We start from the raw sequence: 17631 nt of genomic DNA on the forward strand, positions 1-17631 counted from the left end.
ACACGTCCTCAAAATGTAAAAAGAAATCCGAAAAATCATTGATACACAGTTTGCTGTGTATATAAATGTATTCAACTTTGTTATTAAAAAGTTGTCTTTAGTATCGTCAGGGAATAATATCGATTTCACAATATCATCGTTATTTTACTTGCATGGCCCAGAACATGTAGGAAATGGGGTAACACGCGTGTCTTCCTTTCTTTATTGTTTGTACTGTACGACTGGCGGAAATGACGTTTAAATACTACCTATAAGAGAACTGGAATGAGTCACTAAGACAACAGAATCGTTGCTTAGAAACAGTATCCATTGACAACAGAGGTAACAAACGGAGTTCTTCGAAGCGCTCTTCTAGACCTGTGCACAGATGAGCTCAGGGACCAGCGAACAGATGATCTGAGTGGAAAAAGAAAAGCAGAAGAGGAGCAGTGGAAGGAAATAAACAGCTTACACTGAGATTAGTGATCAAATCTGGCAAAAATGACTGACTTCTGTCCCGCAGAAAACATCTATAACCTCATACCACGCGAGCAAACGATACTAACAAAGGCACCCAGGTATGTGGGCAAGAAACGAGCCGCGCCGTGAACCTCAATCTCATTTACAGTTCTTAGTAATGAACTTGGTTTCCGAACTGACGTTTTGCACAAAACCGTCCGCACATTTGTTGTATGGAATGGACTGTAGCACTATATGCAGCCAGAATCACCCTGGTTTTCCCCGTAAGCACGTAGCTTCTGTTTGATTGAACTGCTGGAGCAACCTGTGTCAGAGCTCGTTTAAGAATTGTATGCAAGGGGCGGGCCCAGATTGAAAAGAGGTTATGATCACAACAACCCTCGCTTTATATACATGTTTACCATTTCTATTTTATATAACTTTCACACCACTTGCGGATTCAATAACTTAACATTGGAACTCGTCCATTTCCACGTGTCATCGTTTGCAAATGCTAACTTTCAGCCAGTACCTGCGGGACCATGCAGGTGCCCTTAACATATTGACTCACGGAACCTGTACATTTGAACGTTGGAAATATTTGTATGCCCATAGATTTATTTACACATTATAAGAATTATAAAAACAAACATTCTTAATGCGAAACACATCAACAAGAAGTGTTCATCAGACATACCCAGGCACTTAGGTAAGTGGCCCTGGACCATTCCGATTAAAATGATAGCTGCACTTTTTTTCTTTCTGACACCTGTCCTTTGCGAATCACATTTGTGATTTCAAAGATCACAGCTCTGCCGAGGTGCCCTAAGGCTGTTAGAGGGGTGTGAACTCCCAGGAGTGGCATGAAAACGCAGTCCCCCGTCATCTGAGTGCTCGTTTCAGGATGTGGTCCCAGGTATGGCCAGGGCCAGCTTAAGTACTTTTGGGACCCTGGGCATGGTCATCTTTGGAGCCCCACCCCATCAAACCAAAAGAATGAAGGGATCAAGAATACTCGTCATGCCCCCACCCCCACCCATCGCGCTCCCAACATGTAGGTTGATATCCTGTCTTGCAGCATAATAAGCATGTTTAATCCCTTTTAGTCCCCTTACCTTCTTCATTCTTGCTCTAATCAGAATGATAAACAAGTAGCATTTGAAGACCAACTTCGTAGCAGTCTACGAAGAGGTTACTGTTGTAGTGCATACAGGATAATTTGTATCAATAACATCCAGGAAGGTATGCAGCCTGTAGTATTAATGCATGACCGTATGTAAAAGGTACATGTAACCCATAATAGACAGAGAACCCACTTTAACTGCCTTACAGAATGCAAAAGTGCTCATGCATGGATAGAGGAGACCAATTGAAAGAAAGGAGAAAGCTACACATACCGTAACATGGATAGTGGATACAGATTAGAAACTACCAGGAAGGTGTCTTTATCCAGACAGAGATTAGAAGTGGGATATGCTTTTCAAATAGTGTTGCCATTAAATATCAAAGAAACAAATAACTGTTGTGTGCAAAATAAATATGCTCACTATAAAAGTGGAAGCAACCCTATAGCCAGTGAAACCATGAATAAGTCTTTTGTGAAGATCATACCATGAGAAGGAAATCACTCTGAATGGCTGACAATTTTGAAAGGTTTAGGGACTGGCATTAAAAGATTAAATAAGATGCCCAGGAACATACATTGGTTAAGGGCTAAAGGGGAGAAGCTGGGATTTGTGCCAATTCTGCAATTTCTGCATTTGAACACTTTCTTTTCCAATTCTTACCATGAACTAAAACAATCTCATTTTATAAAAACAGACTTGGAAAGTACACAAATCACATCACCAAACATGACCATTTTTAAACAAAATATTACAGAAGGGTGTTATGCAAAATGGGAATGGTTCTCGCTTCATTCTCTCCATCATCAAGGGAAGTAAGTACCAGCATACCAATCGATAGGATTTAACCAATTTAATCTGGGTTTGTCTTTTGTATTTTAAAGCTTTAAATACTTCCAAAACAATGGCTTGTGAAATTTTCATTTATAAACGTGCATAGAAACCTTTGACTTTTACCAAAAAGCAAACCGTTTTTTTGTGTCAAACAATGAGGCCTCCAACATCTGGTCCGCTCTCTTCTGTCTACCAACCCTTCCACCCAAATGACCTACATAAGAAGAAAGATCAATTAATGGGCTAAACGATACCAGCAGCATGCAAGAAGGCAAACCTCACAGAAAACAGCAAAGTAATGTAATATATATTAGATGATTTGACCAGGATCACTGTATCGTCTGGTGGCAAATCCAGGATACAAGCATGAACACTTTGGTTCCATAGTCTTGAATTTGGATACTTATCCACCTCTTGGACTAACAGTTTATGCCATCGTTGGAGGCGATTGCCTAGGTTTTGCAACACCCCATCTGAACAAACCAATTTGTAGACCATCACCATACAGATGATATATTCATTTTTATAGCATTCCCTGGTGCAGGTACATTGCTGATACCAGCAGATCTTGTTCTGCAAAACCAAGTACGTATGCAGGCAGTTTTATACACTTCAGACATAGGAAAGGCTCAGCCAGCCTTGCTGGAATGTGATATTCTAATTTTGCATATGAACACATATCTCTGCAATGGGTGCTTCACACACTGAGCTAACTTCTGAACCAGTGTGGCACTCAATTTATCAATATGCATTTCACTGTTGCCTATTGCACATGATAAACATAATTCCCACCGGAAGGAAATAATGCTACAGAGTTGTGCCATAAGGAACACACAAACTGTATACCACAGTGAAGACAGAAAACAATACATGATGAATTGATTAAGGCAGAATTTACTTGTCAAAACAGAAATTCAATTGGTTTAAAGCCTCAGCAGGACCCCATAAAATATCCTGACGTGTTAAGACTGGTGAACAATGGAATCTAACTTTTTCAGATCAGGCAGCCTTGTGGGGCCCCCCTGCAAGGTGGGGGCCCTGGGCAAGTTCCCATTTTGCCCTCCCATAAAAACATCTCTGGGTATGGTGCTTAATCGGAAAAGAACAGATAAGAGGTTGGAATATCCTGCGTTGAGATATGCCACCTTGTTCTACCTTCTTTTTCCCGCCTGCTTGAGATGACTGGAACCCTGAGCAAATGATATGTACATTTAGTCTTTCATCTCACTGTTTAACCTATGCACTGCATTTCCCCCTCCCCTGCACTTGCGCAATCTCAATGTCACCTGGCCTAGTAAGATCGTTGTCTCTGTCCACCCTCTGTTCCCCTTCCCTTGCCGCACCTTGAAACACTTGTGTATAGGCGCGTTATGAATGCCATATCATATCATATCATGTGCTGTAGTAGAGTCTTTGTGCCATTGTTCTGTGCCTGCCTTCTATCCTTGTCAGTTACAGTTTTTCTCCCTGGGTGATGGTACCTTTGCTTCCCCTGTGCTCTTTCCATCTACTACCTGTTGTACAATAATGTCACTTACCTGTTAGTTGCTTTCTTGGCCTTGTTTCTCCAACCATCCAGCATCCATTATAACACACTTATGTTCTTGGGGACCTGACGGATGATGTGGAAGAATGTGTCTCTCTCCATCTAATCCTTTAAAGGGCAAATAGCGAAAACCTGAAATCAATAATATGTACATTGTGATTGCATTAAAATAGCAGTTACATTATGAAATTATGACGAAAAAAATGCATAGTAAGTAAACATATGCCGAGCCACCTCCACCCCCTCCCACCCCTCCTACGGATAAGCAGCATGCTTCTATCTTTTGCTCCCTAAATTAGGCAAATATGCCCAACAAAAGGAAAACCCTTTTGGCTTTTGTGTGTAACCATGCGATAGGCATTTGGCAGGCACTGCCATAGTGGTCCTACCTGGCCATAAAATGGGAACAGCTGGCAAATGGTGTGAGTTCTTTGGTATATGATGTGAGTACCTGGCAAACGCGTATCTAAAACCTTTACACAAACGAAAATTGTTGGTTTTACCAATACTTGTTTTTAAAACGACTTTGGTGCAAGGAAAAGATGCAAGGACACACTTATTGCTTATAAGTAAAGTGGCTGAAGGCACACTTGGTTAGGGCATTTTTTTTACAGCTGCAGGTAAGCCATTGACTCTCAGAAGATTTCCTAGGAATAACACTTGCAGGCCCTATACAGCACAACGTTTCATGTTACCACAAGACAGAGCTAGACCAAATAGATCCCCAGAAGATGTGATTTGGAGATGGAGGGGGCAGATTGTGGGTATGATATGATAATGAAATGAAATTATATGACATTTATATTGCGCCTGTACACAAGTGTTTCTAGGCGCCACAATACAAGGGCCGTGAGACAGAAGGAAGACAAGACAAACAATCCTACTAGGCCTTGTGTCATTGGAATCATGCAAGTGTGGCAGCACAAAGTGCAAGGGGAAGGGAGAGGGGGGAGTGCAAGGGAGCGTGAAAGGGGAGGTGCAAACAGGGCAGCTTGACTCTAAGTGCAGCCAAGGCAACGCGGCTCAAGGTAAGTGCTAGGAGGCAGGGGGCTGTAGGGGGAACAGCTTACAGCCCCTAAGTGCGTGGTAGGTCAAGAGGCAGTGCAAGGAAGACTGGTTTAGGAGGAGACTGGTACCCAATGAGACTCTGAGGGTACCAAGCAGCCTGGCAGCACAGCAGACTACTAAAGTTAGCTGGGAAACGAGAGAGAGAAGGCAGAGGCGAAAAGGAAGGCCTTGAGCTGTTTCTAGAACCTCAGGTGATCCGGCTCAAGTCTGAGAGGGGCAGGGGTGCAGTTCTGGAAGGAGGCACCTGCAGAGGAGAGATATCTACCCCCCCCCCCCACCTCCACGCTCTGACTAGAGAAGCGTCTGTCCCTAAGAGAGTTGGAGGTAGCAGAGCAGAGGGCTCTAGAAGGAAGGTATTTCAGCAGAAAGAGTTGGATGTAGTGCGGGCCTCAGAAAGCATTGTGGACAATGCAGAGGGTCTTGAACTTGATCTTTGCAGCCACCGGGAGTCAGTGGAGCGATTTCAGTGCTGGAGAGATACGGTTGCTTGGCTTGAGGCCAAGGATAAGTCTTGCAGCCATGTTCTGGATGAGTTGCAGAGGGCAGAGAGTGATGTCAGGTAGATTGAGAAAGAGGCTGTTGCAATAATCCAGCCTGAAGAGAACCAGGATTCTGGAGACTGTGAGTTTCTGGGGGGAAAGTGAGAAAAGGTACACTACCTCTGAGGAGGTGCAGCTGAAAGTGGGCCTTTTTGGCAAGGTCTGTGATGTAAGGAAAGGGTGGAGTGGAAGATGATGACAAGGTTTTTTGCTTCACAGGAAGTTGAGGGTAGAGGGCCAAAGCAGGGCAACCAGAGGGAAAGCGGGAGCAGGGGTCCCATTGAGAAGGATCTTCTTCTTACTGGCATTAAGGCAGAGATCGTTGGAGGCACACCAATCCTAGATCACAGATATACAGTTAGGAATGAGCGAGGGAGATGATGTAGATGAGGGAAGCCTGAAAGAGAGCTGAGTGTCATCCGCATAACACTGAAAGTTAGAAGAGAAAGTGGAAATAAAGGGGCCAGATAGACATTGAAGACCCAGGATGAGAGGATAGCGCCCTGGGGGACACCACATTTGGAGGAGAGAAAGGACCCAAGTAGGACCTGGGAGGGTCGATCCAGAAGGAAGGAAGTCAGCCACCCCAGGGGCTACCGTGATGCCCAGGTTCTCATGGAGACTATTGATCAGGGTGGTGTGATTAACCATGTTGAAAGCAGAGGAAAGGTCAAAGAGGATGAGGACCGACGGAGAGCAGGAATCAAGATTAGAGAGCAGCTCTTCACAGGTGTTCAGGAGAGCAGTTTCCATTCCTCTGGCTGCTCTGAAGCCAGACTGATGGTCATGAAGACAACCTACAGATTTAGTATGGGGAGTAAGCTGACAGATAGCCAGCTTTTCCAGTAGTTTGCCCAGGAAAGGAGTGATAGAAATCTGGTGATAGTTTGCCAGAGAGGTAGGAGTGGCAGAAAGATTTTTAAGGACGGGGTGCACAAGGGAGTGCTTGAGGAGAGAGAGGAAAGATCCAGTGGTGAAAGAGTGATTGCAGAAGTCGGCCAAGGCTGGAAATGTGGTACTTGATAGTTCTGGAACAGCTTGGAGGCACCTGTTTGGACCACACTTTCATTAATTGGACTTGTCTAGAAACATTGTTGGCTGTTGTCAGATAGAAGGAGGAAAAAGGAAACGGAGAGGGAGAGGCGGCCATAGGGGGCCTTGAGAGGGGTAGAGGGAGAGGAATAGGAAAGTGAGGACAATATGTCCTGAGTTCTTGTGGTGAAATGAGAAGCCAGTGCCATGCAGAGGGCCTGGGAGGTCACAGGAGAGGTGGAGACTGCATAAGGATTTGCCAGCTCCATGAAGATTTTCAAGAGTTCGGCCATGTTGTTAGATGCCGCAGAGACACAGATTTGGATATGCACCCTCTTCTTACAGAGGACAGAGTCTGTATTGCCTTTGGAACAGGCGGCAGGCCAGTTTGTCAGATGATGCACCCGAATCCCTTCATTTTCTCTTGGCCACCCTGCACTTGCGTTTCAGAGTGGCAAGGTTGAAGTCATACCAAGAGTTGCACTTGGAGGTAGGCTTCAGGTGAATTCTCATGACGGGGCAAGGATGTCAAGAGTGTTGGAGATAGAAAGATGCAGGTCAGAGAGAAAGGGCTGTGCCAGAGTGCGAGTCCACTGCAGGAGTAGGAAGAGCAGAGAAAGTAGAGGCAAAGGCTACCACTGACACTCGCTTCATGGGCTGAATGACCGAGAAGGAAGGTGGCAGTGCTGTGGTAGGCTTTGTTGCGCGGGACAAGAAGTTTCAGGTGGGAGCAGAGCATAAAGTGGTCAGTCCAAGAGAGGAGTGGTGAGAGGGTTAGAGAGAGGGATGTCAGAGGAGATGAGAACATCCAAGGTGTGACTGGCTGAATGAGTCAGGCCAGAGGGTAGGATGGAAAGGGAGAGAGTCGCAGAGGTTGTGTAATAGCCCAGAGGAGGGATTAGAGACATTCAGGTGGAGGGTGAGGTCTATGAGGAGAAGAGGTTGAGAGGTAGAGGCTAGGAGAGAAGAGGAGAGGTCAGCCCATTCTGAGAGGAAGTTAGGGAACTGGAGAGCTGGCCTGTAGATGGTGGCCGCAGTCAAAGAGAGGCCAGGAAAGATAGAGAGCCTGCAGACCAGGGATTCAAAGGAGGAGTAAGCCTGGGTAGGAATGACAGAATCAGGGATCCATTCCGGGAAGATCAGGGCCACTCCACCACTGGGCCGGTTGGTTCTGGGCTCGGAGAGGATCTTTTAGCCCTCAGAAAGGAGAGTGTCATAACTCGTGACAAAGCTGGCCATAAACCCCGGTTCTCGGTGAGAGCAAGGACATCCAGGGAAAGATCTTCGAGGAGATGTCAGAGGAGTGTTTGACAGCAGAGCGAGAGTTTAGAGTAGCGACATGGAGCAGGTTGCCACATTTGCAAGACTTCCTGGGTGGGGTACGGGAGTGCGGCATGTCCCAGTGGAAGCGGTTGAGGTACCCGAGAGTGGGCAAAGGTAGTAGTTGAGGTGTTATAGGTGCCAGAGAGGTGACAGAGGAGCCAGAGAATTGTTAGAGGGAGTACCAGGAGAAGGGAGAAAGTTGATAAGTCGCTGGAAACATCTATCGAAAAGTAGGAGATTAGACTGAGAGCCCTGGACCAAGACAGTACCATTTAGATAGACATTGATGATGATTTTGGATGAATGGAAGGGGGCCCTGAGGACCTCCCACTGGGTGCCACCATTAATGGGAGAGGATGAGAGAGAACAGAGACCTTCTGTGGGTCCACAGGTCTGGAGAAGAAACAACAAAGAGGATGTTGGTCAGAGTGTGTCTGGAGGAGGTGCTGATGTAGGTATTGGGAGGCCTGCAGGATATCCCTCTTGACCCTTTTTCCTTCCAGACATAGTGAGAGGGATAGGAGATAGAGTAACAGTTTGAGAAAATGGAGAGATTGAGAGCACCATAGAGAATGCAAGGAGGCAAAAGGAAAACATGAGGGAGGACGAACACAGCCCACAGTCGCACATCACAGGAAGCACCACGGGGGAGGGTTCAAGCAGAGGGAGGCACACCGGAGGCAGCAAGCAAGCAACACACCAAGGGGGACGATGAAGTAGTGTGGATGGAAGATGGGGGTGGGGTGGCAGCTCACAGAAAAACACTCAGATTCGACTTTCCTTTAAGAAGGAAAAAAGGCCTTCTTCTTAGCAGAAAAGCAATGCAAAAGCACCCAGATTCGACTTTCCTAAAAGAGGGAAAATGGCCCAGTCTTAGCACAACAGCAATGCAAGAAATGCAACTTTCCTGGAGATGGGAAGAAGGCTAAGCAATACAGTTCATGGAGCTGCTAGTAGGTGGTGAAAAAGAGAAATGAGGTTAATGGGATGGGTGAGTCAGTTTAGTTAGTCTGCACCTCACCTACCCTGTAGGTTGCCGCAGGTTGACGGCTGCAGGCTTCTTGCTTCTCCGGCTGGCACCGGCAGACACCATCTGGAGCTGTCCTTTGCCTCTGAGTCCTTCACCAACGCGGCTGCCACAGTTTTAGCTTGTAGGTGGCATGCAACACCCAATAGCCAAATTTAAAACCATTGAGTGAGTGCATCTACAGCTGTGTTGATATGTTTCGACCAGAAGCATTAGCAGCGCATACCACTTAGAGGAGCACCACCATTGTGTCACCCAATCTGAAGAAAAAAAACATTTATGGTAATTACTTGGTTAAAGGAAAGTATTTTCTGCAACAGCCGTCCTATGCTTTTACAATTATTTAAACTGTTAAACTGTGACCACTACATCACAGCTGCAGTCTGCAAAAGAGTAGTAGTGGCACCTGTGACGATGTCTCTTCAGCATTAAAACACTAGCCTTAAAAAGAGAATCTGTTTTCTACCATACACTAAATACTTATGTAAAGAGTGAAAAAATAACATCCACAGATTGTACACAGATGTTCAGCAGCAATCATTGATGTCATGCCCCTATTGTACCTACATACAGGCTTTTACATTTATTTTCCTTATTTAATTGTATTGGCAAATAAAAAGAAAATGTTGCAAGGTTTCCCTGATGAAGGGGCAGAAAGGGCACATAGGTGACAATTTTGCATCCCACTTAGCTGTAACTGTGGCCAGAGGTAGGTTTCCAAGGCACATCGTATTCATTTATTTATTGAATCGTTGTTAGGTGCCTATACAACAATTGGTGTATCAAGGAGCCAATCAAAAGGGTGCACTTGAAAGGATCGTCTATTAGATAGATATAAGTAGTCTTCCATCATAAATGCATCTTTACACATCAGATGCTCATACAGACAAATGAAAGCATTTCGCAACATATTTACCCCAAACAAATTGTGTATAAGTCCCAGTAACCGTTTTTCGACCTGGCGCATCAATGTGTTCTGGGCAATTCCACAGCTCTTCCAGGACCAACCTGTATAGGAACTCCTTTTTATATGTCAAAACCACCTTAGATAGTTCACATTGTTGTGTGACAACAAATCTCTCAGGTCTTCTAAAAATTTTGCATTGCACTCTCCTGGCCCATCTTTAACCTCTTCTTCATTGGGAATATATTACTCGGAGGGGTAACACATCACTTGTCAGAAGAAGAAGGACTTTGCCTAACTCTATCTGGTTTTGGTTCACAAGCATTACCAAAACTGCAATCCTCCTGGTGCGAGAGAAATTGCTTGTCCTGGAAGACAGGGTAGGCCAGCACCGTTAATCTTATTAGGTTTGTCGCCGTTTTTTACACTGTAGACCACAAAATCCTTATACACCACCTATAAGATGGTAAAAGGGCAAGCATTAGCTTGGATGTATTCCTTTTGTGAGGGAGAGAAGCCAAGTACAAGTAGGCACTCCATTTCTCGTGGAGTGCCTCGGGCCTCCCCATCCCCTTTTATTTAATGTCTATATGTTTCTATTCCAGTTGGTGGAGAGTTTTGGTCCATGGTTTCATTTATATGCCGATGTTACCCCGATCCTGAACGATCCTTGTAGTGATTCCGGGACTGCTGCAGAGAAAGTGGAGCGCCTGGGTGTTTGGTAGTGGTGGATGTTGGACAACTGCCTTCGACGCAGTGGTAGTAAGACAGAAGTCTTGGTCTTGGGCTGTCTATTCCTAGGTGTTGTTCCCTTTCAACGGCCCAATCATCTAGGCCAGACTCGGTCCCAGAGGATTAGGTCAGGAATCTGGATAATATATTTGATTGCAAGCTATCCTTTGCTCCTCAGGTTGGAGAAGTGATTAAACATTTTCATTATCATTTATATAACATCAGGAGGATTTGTCCCTCATTGAGCATCATTCGTCTCATCCTCCTTGTCCAAGACGTTGAAATGTTCACATTGCAGTATTATAAGTCTACATCTATGTGCATTCGCAAAAAAAGACTGGTAAACTGCAAGCCACCAAAAAAACAGAGCTATCCATATTCCTTTAAATAAAATATATGTGACCATGTTTCTTCAGCATGTTTATTTTTGGGCTTTTTTCTTGTGAGGAACAAATCGAGATCCTGGTTTTGACCCTGCTCTGAAATGGGGTGGTCCTTTGTATTTGGACAACATGGTCTAAAGGTACCAGCTTGGTCGATCCTTGCATTTTTGCAAAGCATCTAACGTAAACGAGCACAGATTTCAGAGAGTACAAATGGGTTGCAAATCACTCAGATTATGGGATGCTCATTCTCAGATTATTAGGTTTTGTACATCTTTGTCATTCAAGTGACTTAAACCTTTGTACTATTCTACAATCTGATTTCTTCTCCTTTCCTCGCTGTATCTAACAGCCGGATTGTTCTAGAACTACTTGGTTTTATGTATTTTTAAAAATCTTGTTTGTTATTTTTAGGTGTAATATATGTTTATTTGCATTTAATAAAAAATGTTTTCCCACTTCTTATTCTCAAATTGTTCTAATCGGTTTAGGCCTGAGGCAACTGTCCACCGTGGAGTGATTTTCAGTGGTGCCTCTTTCTAAGGCGCTTAAGGTTTTAGCCTTAAATGGCATCTGTCCCTTTTTACTGAGAAGATTTAGAATTGACGGTGAGAACCTCCAAATAAAGGAAGCCTTAATTTGCCTTCGAGCTGAGGGCTGACAGAGTACACTTACCCTCGGGTTGAGGGCTCCAGATTGTAGGCCATATCCCCCTCCAGTTGAGGGCATAAAGCTCTGCATCCAAATCTACCTGTTTCCTTTTTGAGTAAGTCACATATTTTCACGGACTACAGCTTCTCTAAACTCATCTTGTATTCCTGAATATTTGGTCCTGTTTTCTGATTGCTTTTGATATAGCTTGAGCAGGTTAGCACATCATGCTCTATAACACTGATTTAGAGAGCCTTTCCTTTTCAGTCTCTCTCCTGCTTTCCATTGTGCGGAACATGTATGTTCCTGTAACCCCATTGGCTATGGGCATTGTGTACATTCTAAACCATTTACTGGCTGCTTCTTCCCATACCCGTATTGCCCCTTTCAGACATCATTCCAAGAGTGAAGAGTTGAAAATGATGTCCCCTTCGCAATAACACATTGTTGGGTTTTCTCTTTAAGTCTGTCTGATTACTTGTGTGCCTGCACTGCTCTTGTGATAGAAAGCAAAAACATCAGTGAGTGATAGAACCTGCATAAATACCAAGGGAGTGCATGGTGGGTGATTCAGCAGTTGATTAGAAATAACATATCCAGTTCCCTGCAGCCCAAGTTGATAACCCCAGCGACACGGCTACATGATCGGTTGCCATGCTGTTTCAGAGGAAGCTCACACATTAGTTCCTATTCTAGTTCAAAGGAAGTCGACTAATCCGTTCAAGCCACATTTTCCCAGGCAATATTTAAATTTCACAGGTAAGGATTTGCTGTTAGCTGACATAGCCAACAAATGATAATGTTCAGCCTTTACCTCTCAGGCCATTAATCACATGTTTAACACACTGGGGCCACACATTTGAATCTTCAAAACAAATGTTGGATAGAGATTTTTTCAAAAATTGTTACAAAATTAAAACTTCCTAACTCAAAGTGATTAACAGCAAGCTATCAGCAGACATTATTTGACACCTAATTGATCCGGCATAATTCATGATAGGATTACAGCATCCACTTTTCTTTCTAACACCAAAGTAACTCACAGCCTTTCTCTGTGTAATTTCAAAAATGAGCCCTGCCCTGACTAGGGCTCATCTGGGTATCTGTAGCTGTGTGGGTAAGTCCTTGAGTGAGTGATTGCTTATGGCATGGTCCAATGGAATGTTCAGTGAATTATGTGTACAAGCTTGGCTAAGTGGTCTAGAATTGGGAACTGAGGATTCGACAGGCTGAAGAAGGTGGAACCAGTGGATTATGGAATAGGCTTGGACTAATGCTTACCTGCATCTAAAAAGATGCCGAATTAAGACATTACCATGTTTTATCTGTGACTGGAGTGAATTTCCTGGACTTCAATCAGAGCAGTTTAGCAATGCGTCTTAAAGAATCTTGCGCTGTTGAGGGGGACAGCAGTGATACAATCCCCCACCACCACAAACAAGAGAGCAATCCTTACCTTTGTGAAAGAGGTACCAGCCACAGAAGTGTCTTCCAAAAAAGTAGAAGGAAGCGTATGCCGCAGAGACGCGATGGTTATATGACAAATGGGTACTGATTTGAGAAAGTGATGGTGTGATGGCAGAGCCGTGATGCCTACTGTTCATTGTGGAGTGACAGACACCCAGTTGAAGGAGGTCCTGGTGGTCATTAAGAATCATTTACAAGAGGGGACCTGAGCTGTGCCATTATCTGGAAGAATGGTTACTGCCTATGTTGGAGATATTTCATGTCCATGAGGGTGCCCAATGACTAAAGTAGGTCAGATCTAGTACAGAAAGAGAGCCGTTACTGTTGGAGGTAGTGGTGTACTGGAGAACAGCGCCGATGCATGTGTAGCTGAGCATGCAGTCCATGAAACAAAGGGTCTCTCTGGTGCCAGAGAAAACAAATGAAAAGTGTGCATCATCCCATCAGATATTGCGGAAGGTCCACAAGGGGATACGGCCTGCAGCACATCTTACCAGATGGAGTCGAATTTGTAAAATGAAGCTAATGGTAGTTGGCACCTGTGGAGTTGATAGCGGTGTATCAGGGCCCCTCCGATCTACCATATAAAAATCATGATCACAAAGGAGCACACACCGGGCAAGAAACAATGCTGTTTATTACAGCTGGGCGAGCACAAATCAAACAAAACAGTGGACTGGAACTGATTGATGAGAGCTAAAATCTGGGCATACAGCGAACATTAGTTTTATACTACAAATACGGTCAAGACATTTAGAAACAATGGCAACTCAGGATGTTCATATTTTTGATGTTTCCCAAAAAATGAATTGGCTAAGCAACGTCATATTCATAGAGATAAACATATATTAGTGAAACGTGATTGGAGCAAACAGGTCAACAGTATCCCAACTCATCACCTCCCCATTTGGTGTCACATCGCTTCTCACCCCTCCAGGGAACAGTTTGCAATTAGTAAAATAACATTTGTGCTGACCGCTGAAATTTTAATATTCTGCCATTGGTCAGCACCATTGCGAAAGGAACATGAGACACCCTGCTTCTGATGGGAAGGGAGTCAATCACGTGGTACGTGTGGGATAACCGCCTTCACAGACCTTCGATAATCTGAAGGCTGGCCACCTCCCAGGGACATAGAACCGTACTGTTTGATTGGTGGTCCCAGGAACGCCACTCTGTTCAGCTTCCCATTCCCAGAACCACCTGCCGACAGGAATTCATGGCCATGTGAATAGTTATTTGGCTCAGATCAACTTCCCCTCTGCCCCTATGCCCATATGATTTGGCTTGGCGCCCTGTCTTTACATCATCCAGTTGTGTCTTAGATGCCCTGGTCTGCCCTGAAACACAGCAGGAGCTCTGTCTCCCTCCTCCTCAACCCGGGGTGTGTTAATCAGGTGTTCAGGGTAGGTTTCCTGGGCGGGGTCCAACCTGGGGGCATCCCTGCTAAATGTGTTTACATGAGATTTTTCCCTAACCTGTAATAACATACCAAGATTCCTCAGCCCAGTGGCATGCACAGTGCATCTGTACCCCTGTATTTTCCCTGTGTGGCCTTCTTTCATGGTGTCGGCAATCATTTGTGTACTCGTGTTTTCCCCCCCCTAGGAGGTGCCCCCTCCACTCTAGTTTACTCTTGTAGGTGGTAGGTGTGCCCCATGTGGCGCTGTATGAACAACTTTATTACATTCCCCCTTCAATCAATTTTTCGATCAACACCTCCTTCCCATTCATTTCCTTACCCTTTTCCTTATACACCCACACACGTGTGACCCTGTTCATGCCCACTTCCTCTTCATACCCATCCAGGCATTCTCCGAACACCAGTATCTCTTTCCCATCTGGTGAGCATTCAGCTCAAAGTGCTTTGTAGTTTTCAAATTCTTGTGGGGGTGCTGCAAATATTAACTCTACATAGTCTTCACTCTCCTTCATGCTTGGTGGCTCCTCATCTAATCCTTTAACAAGCTCAATTTTATTTGCTGTCATTATTTAACATGCTTTTCTTTGGTGGCAGTCGTGCAGGCCAATGACCCACCAACCGATACAGATGGCGATGAGCATCACGACGAGCACAGGGACAGTTATTTTGAGCATTGTTGTCTGCCAGTCTGGGACCCAGACAAATGGCATATCGAGCCAGGTGTTTGATGTGGTGTACTGCATCTCTGTCATGATGCTTTCATGCATTGTTCGTATCTCCTCAACGGCTTCTGTAAGTGTTTCATTGGCAGCATCGTTAGCAGGTTTTGCTGTACAACAGGTGCTCCTGATCTTGTTCCACATGCCGCCTTCCATAGCAGTCATAATGTCCAATATGTAACAGTTCTGCAGGGCCATCAGACGCAAAGCTCGGAGCTCTTCTCGCACTGCAGTCAGTCCTTTAGCCAATTGGAACAGCTCATAATGCGTTATTTGAATCCATTTTGCTGTAGCTGCTGTTTGATAGCGTCCAAGCTGTGGGTGGATTCTGATGATATGCAATTGCTTGCTCTCTCCCTCCTTGTTATCTTCGGTTATTCTTCTCATGTCTCTATTGGCCCTTTTGCTTCATTCTTCCATTTCTGAGTGGATAGTTCATTGAATGGCATCAAATCTGCATGGAGCACCACTGATCCAGGGCTGTGGAGGGTCAATAGTGTGCAGACTCCTCCCCAATCTAGTGGCAGCTGGGCGTACGCTCTTGTCCCACAGGCCCACCATACATCCATTTTGCGTGATGTCCCTTTCTACAACGCTGCAATGCTCATCGTCCTCCCGCAGCTTGTGTTAATCCCCGACACCACCTTCCTGTTTGCCCTGAAACGCAAAGAATACTGTGTGAGCAGTTTTATATAGACTGGGTGATGTTTTTCTTTTATACATGTTAAAGCATGTATGTTGGCATCCCATATTCTTCTACACCCAGTGTCTATTTTCTTCACCACCCTCTCTTCAAACCTCACCAGCCCTTCTGCGCAACATTGTACCATCCCACTTTGCCATTTTCCATTGTGGTATATCGAGCCTAGTATTCGAATTAAGGGTCTGGTTTGGCACCATGGTACATACTATCCTGTTGAATTCTTACTGAATATTCTCTTGTGGGCAGTGACCACCTGTTTTCTCCTGTGCGCTCTTTCAGTGTTCTACTCTTACATCATGTGTTTGGTAGTTTGATATGATATTATAGGTTATTTATAACACGCTTAATACCCAGAGGTTTCTAAGTGCGGACCCGGGGATCAAACCTGTGGTGCCCTGTGTCGTCTTGCTTCCAAGGCAAGCATGTTGCCCCTGAGCTATCCTCCTGAGACTAGTAGTTTCCCGTGGGCCAATCTTTCTAGTTGTATATAGATATCTGCATATACCCCCTACCCCTCATCTATCCATTTTACTTCTACTGTGTGCCCCTGGAACAGCCCCCTTGTTTTGCACAGGGACATATACATCACACCCCCCCTTCCTCTACTGTCACCTCTTGTGGCAGGAATTATTTCGGGCTGCCTGCGAGGTGTGGGATGAGTGAGCACCCATAGCATGTGCTATTGGTGCTTGCTCGCCCCACCCTCTACATCTCTTTATACCATACATTTTCAGAGACGAAATCCCCTCCCTCCCCAATAGCACTGTAAAATCCTTCATTACTAGATATACTTCTTTTAATGCGTGTCTCCCCTCCACCATCAGCAGGCATGCTCTTATTACCTCTATGCATTTGGAACCAGAAGAGAACGATGAGAAAGAAGACAGTAAAACAGAACAATCCAACCCCTATTATATTTGCATCAAATTTTGTTCTTCTCCCATTCCCCTTAGTATTCTCTTGCCTGTCTTCTCTTTCATTTATGGCCCTTCTATAGAGTCTTATAGCAGTGCACAATGTCAATGATAATTGGCTTATACTTTCCATTAGGTGGCGCTTCTCTTTTGTCTTTCCGTTGTGCTGCTGTTGTCTTTGCGGACATCAGACCTATCGATCCATGCCCTCCTTTCCTTTATCTTCACCGCTGTTGGGGTTGCATAGACAACTTCAAATGCACTGCAAAACCTTAGTTCCTTCCACTTCCTTACAACATTGCAGACGATAACTCTGGTATAGAGACGATGTGCTTGCGGAAAGTGCTTCTCCCGGTGGGCACTTGTGTGTTCTTCAACGTTGGTCAGCCGACATGTAGGTTGCTGAACCTGGTGGGAGATGTAGGGGAGGACCTTTGTCATTTCTCTTAAATATGTTCTCATTTCATCTCGGAAGATCTCTGAGCTAGGGTTGGCATCCAAAATTGAACATGCAGGAGGAACAGGCGCATGCATCCTCCTACTCATTACAATTTTGTGTAGAGTGAAATGATGATCTGCACTGCGAAGGGCAAAAAGAGCAAGGGGAGGCAAGAAAGCCAGTTTTGGCACAGAGCAGAGGTTAGCTTCGGCAAGCATTCTTTAAACAGGCAATTGAGCCTTTCAACAATCCTGTTTGTCTGTGACTGGTACACTGTGGAAAGCTTGTGCTTTATCCCCAAGTGGTGCGTAATCTCATCAAAAAGGAAGTTGGCGAAATGCTGGCCATTATCCGACCTTATTTCT

The 17631-nt window shown here is 44.9% G+C and overlaps 1 protein-coding gene across 1 annotated transcript in view; it reads left to right on the forward strand.

Moving 5' to 3' along the window:
* Positions 1-282: 282 nt before the first annotated feature.
* ENKUR (enkurin, TRPC channel interacting protein) overlaps positions 283-17631 on the forward strand; it is a 186679-nt gene continuing 169330 nt past the window's right edge. The window contains exon 1 of the mRNA XM_069648159.1: positions 283-557. Within this exon, the coding sequence (XP_069504260.1) occupies positions 481-557 (77 nt within the window). The 5' untranslated portion in view covers positions 283-480. The remainder of the gene's footprint in view (positions 558-17631) is intronic.

This window comes from Ambystoma mexicanum, chromosome 2q, assembly GCF_040938575.1.
Source record: "Ambystoma mexicanum isolate Mex_15411 chromosome 2q, UKY_AmexF1_1, whole genome shotgun sequence".
NCBI classification, from domain to species: Eukaryota; Metazoa; Chordata; class Amphibia; order Caudata; family Ambystomatidae; genus Ambystoma; species Ambystoma mexicanum.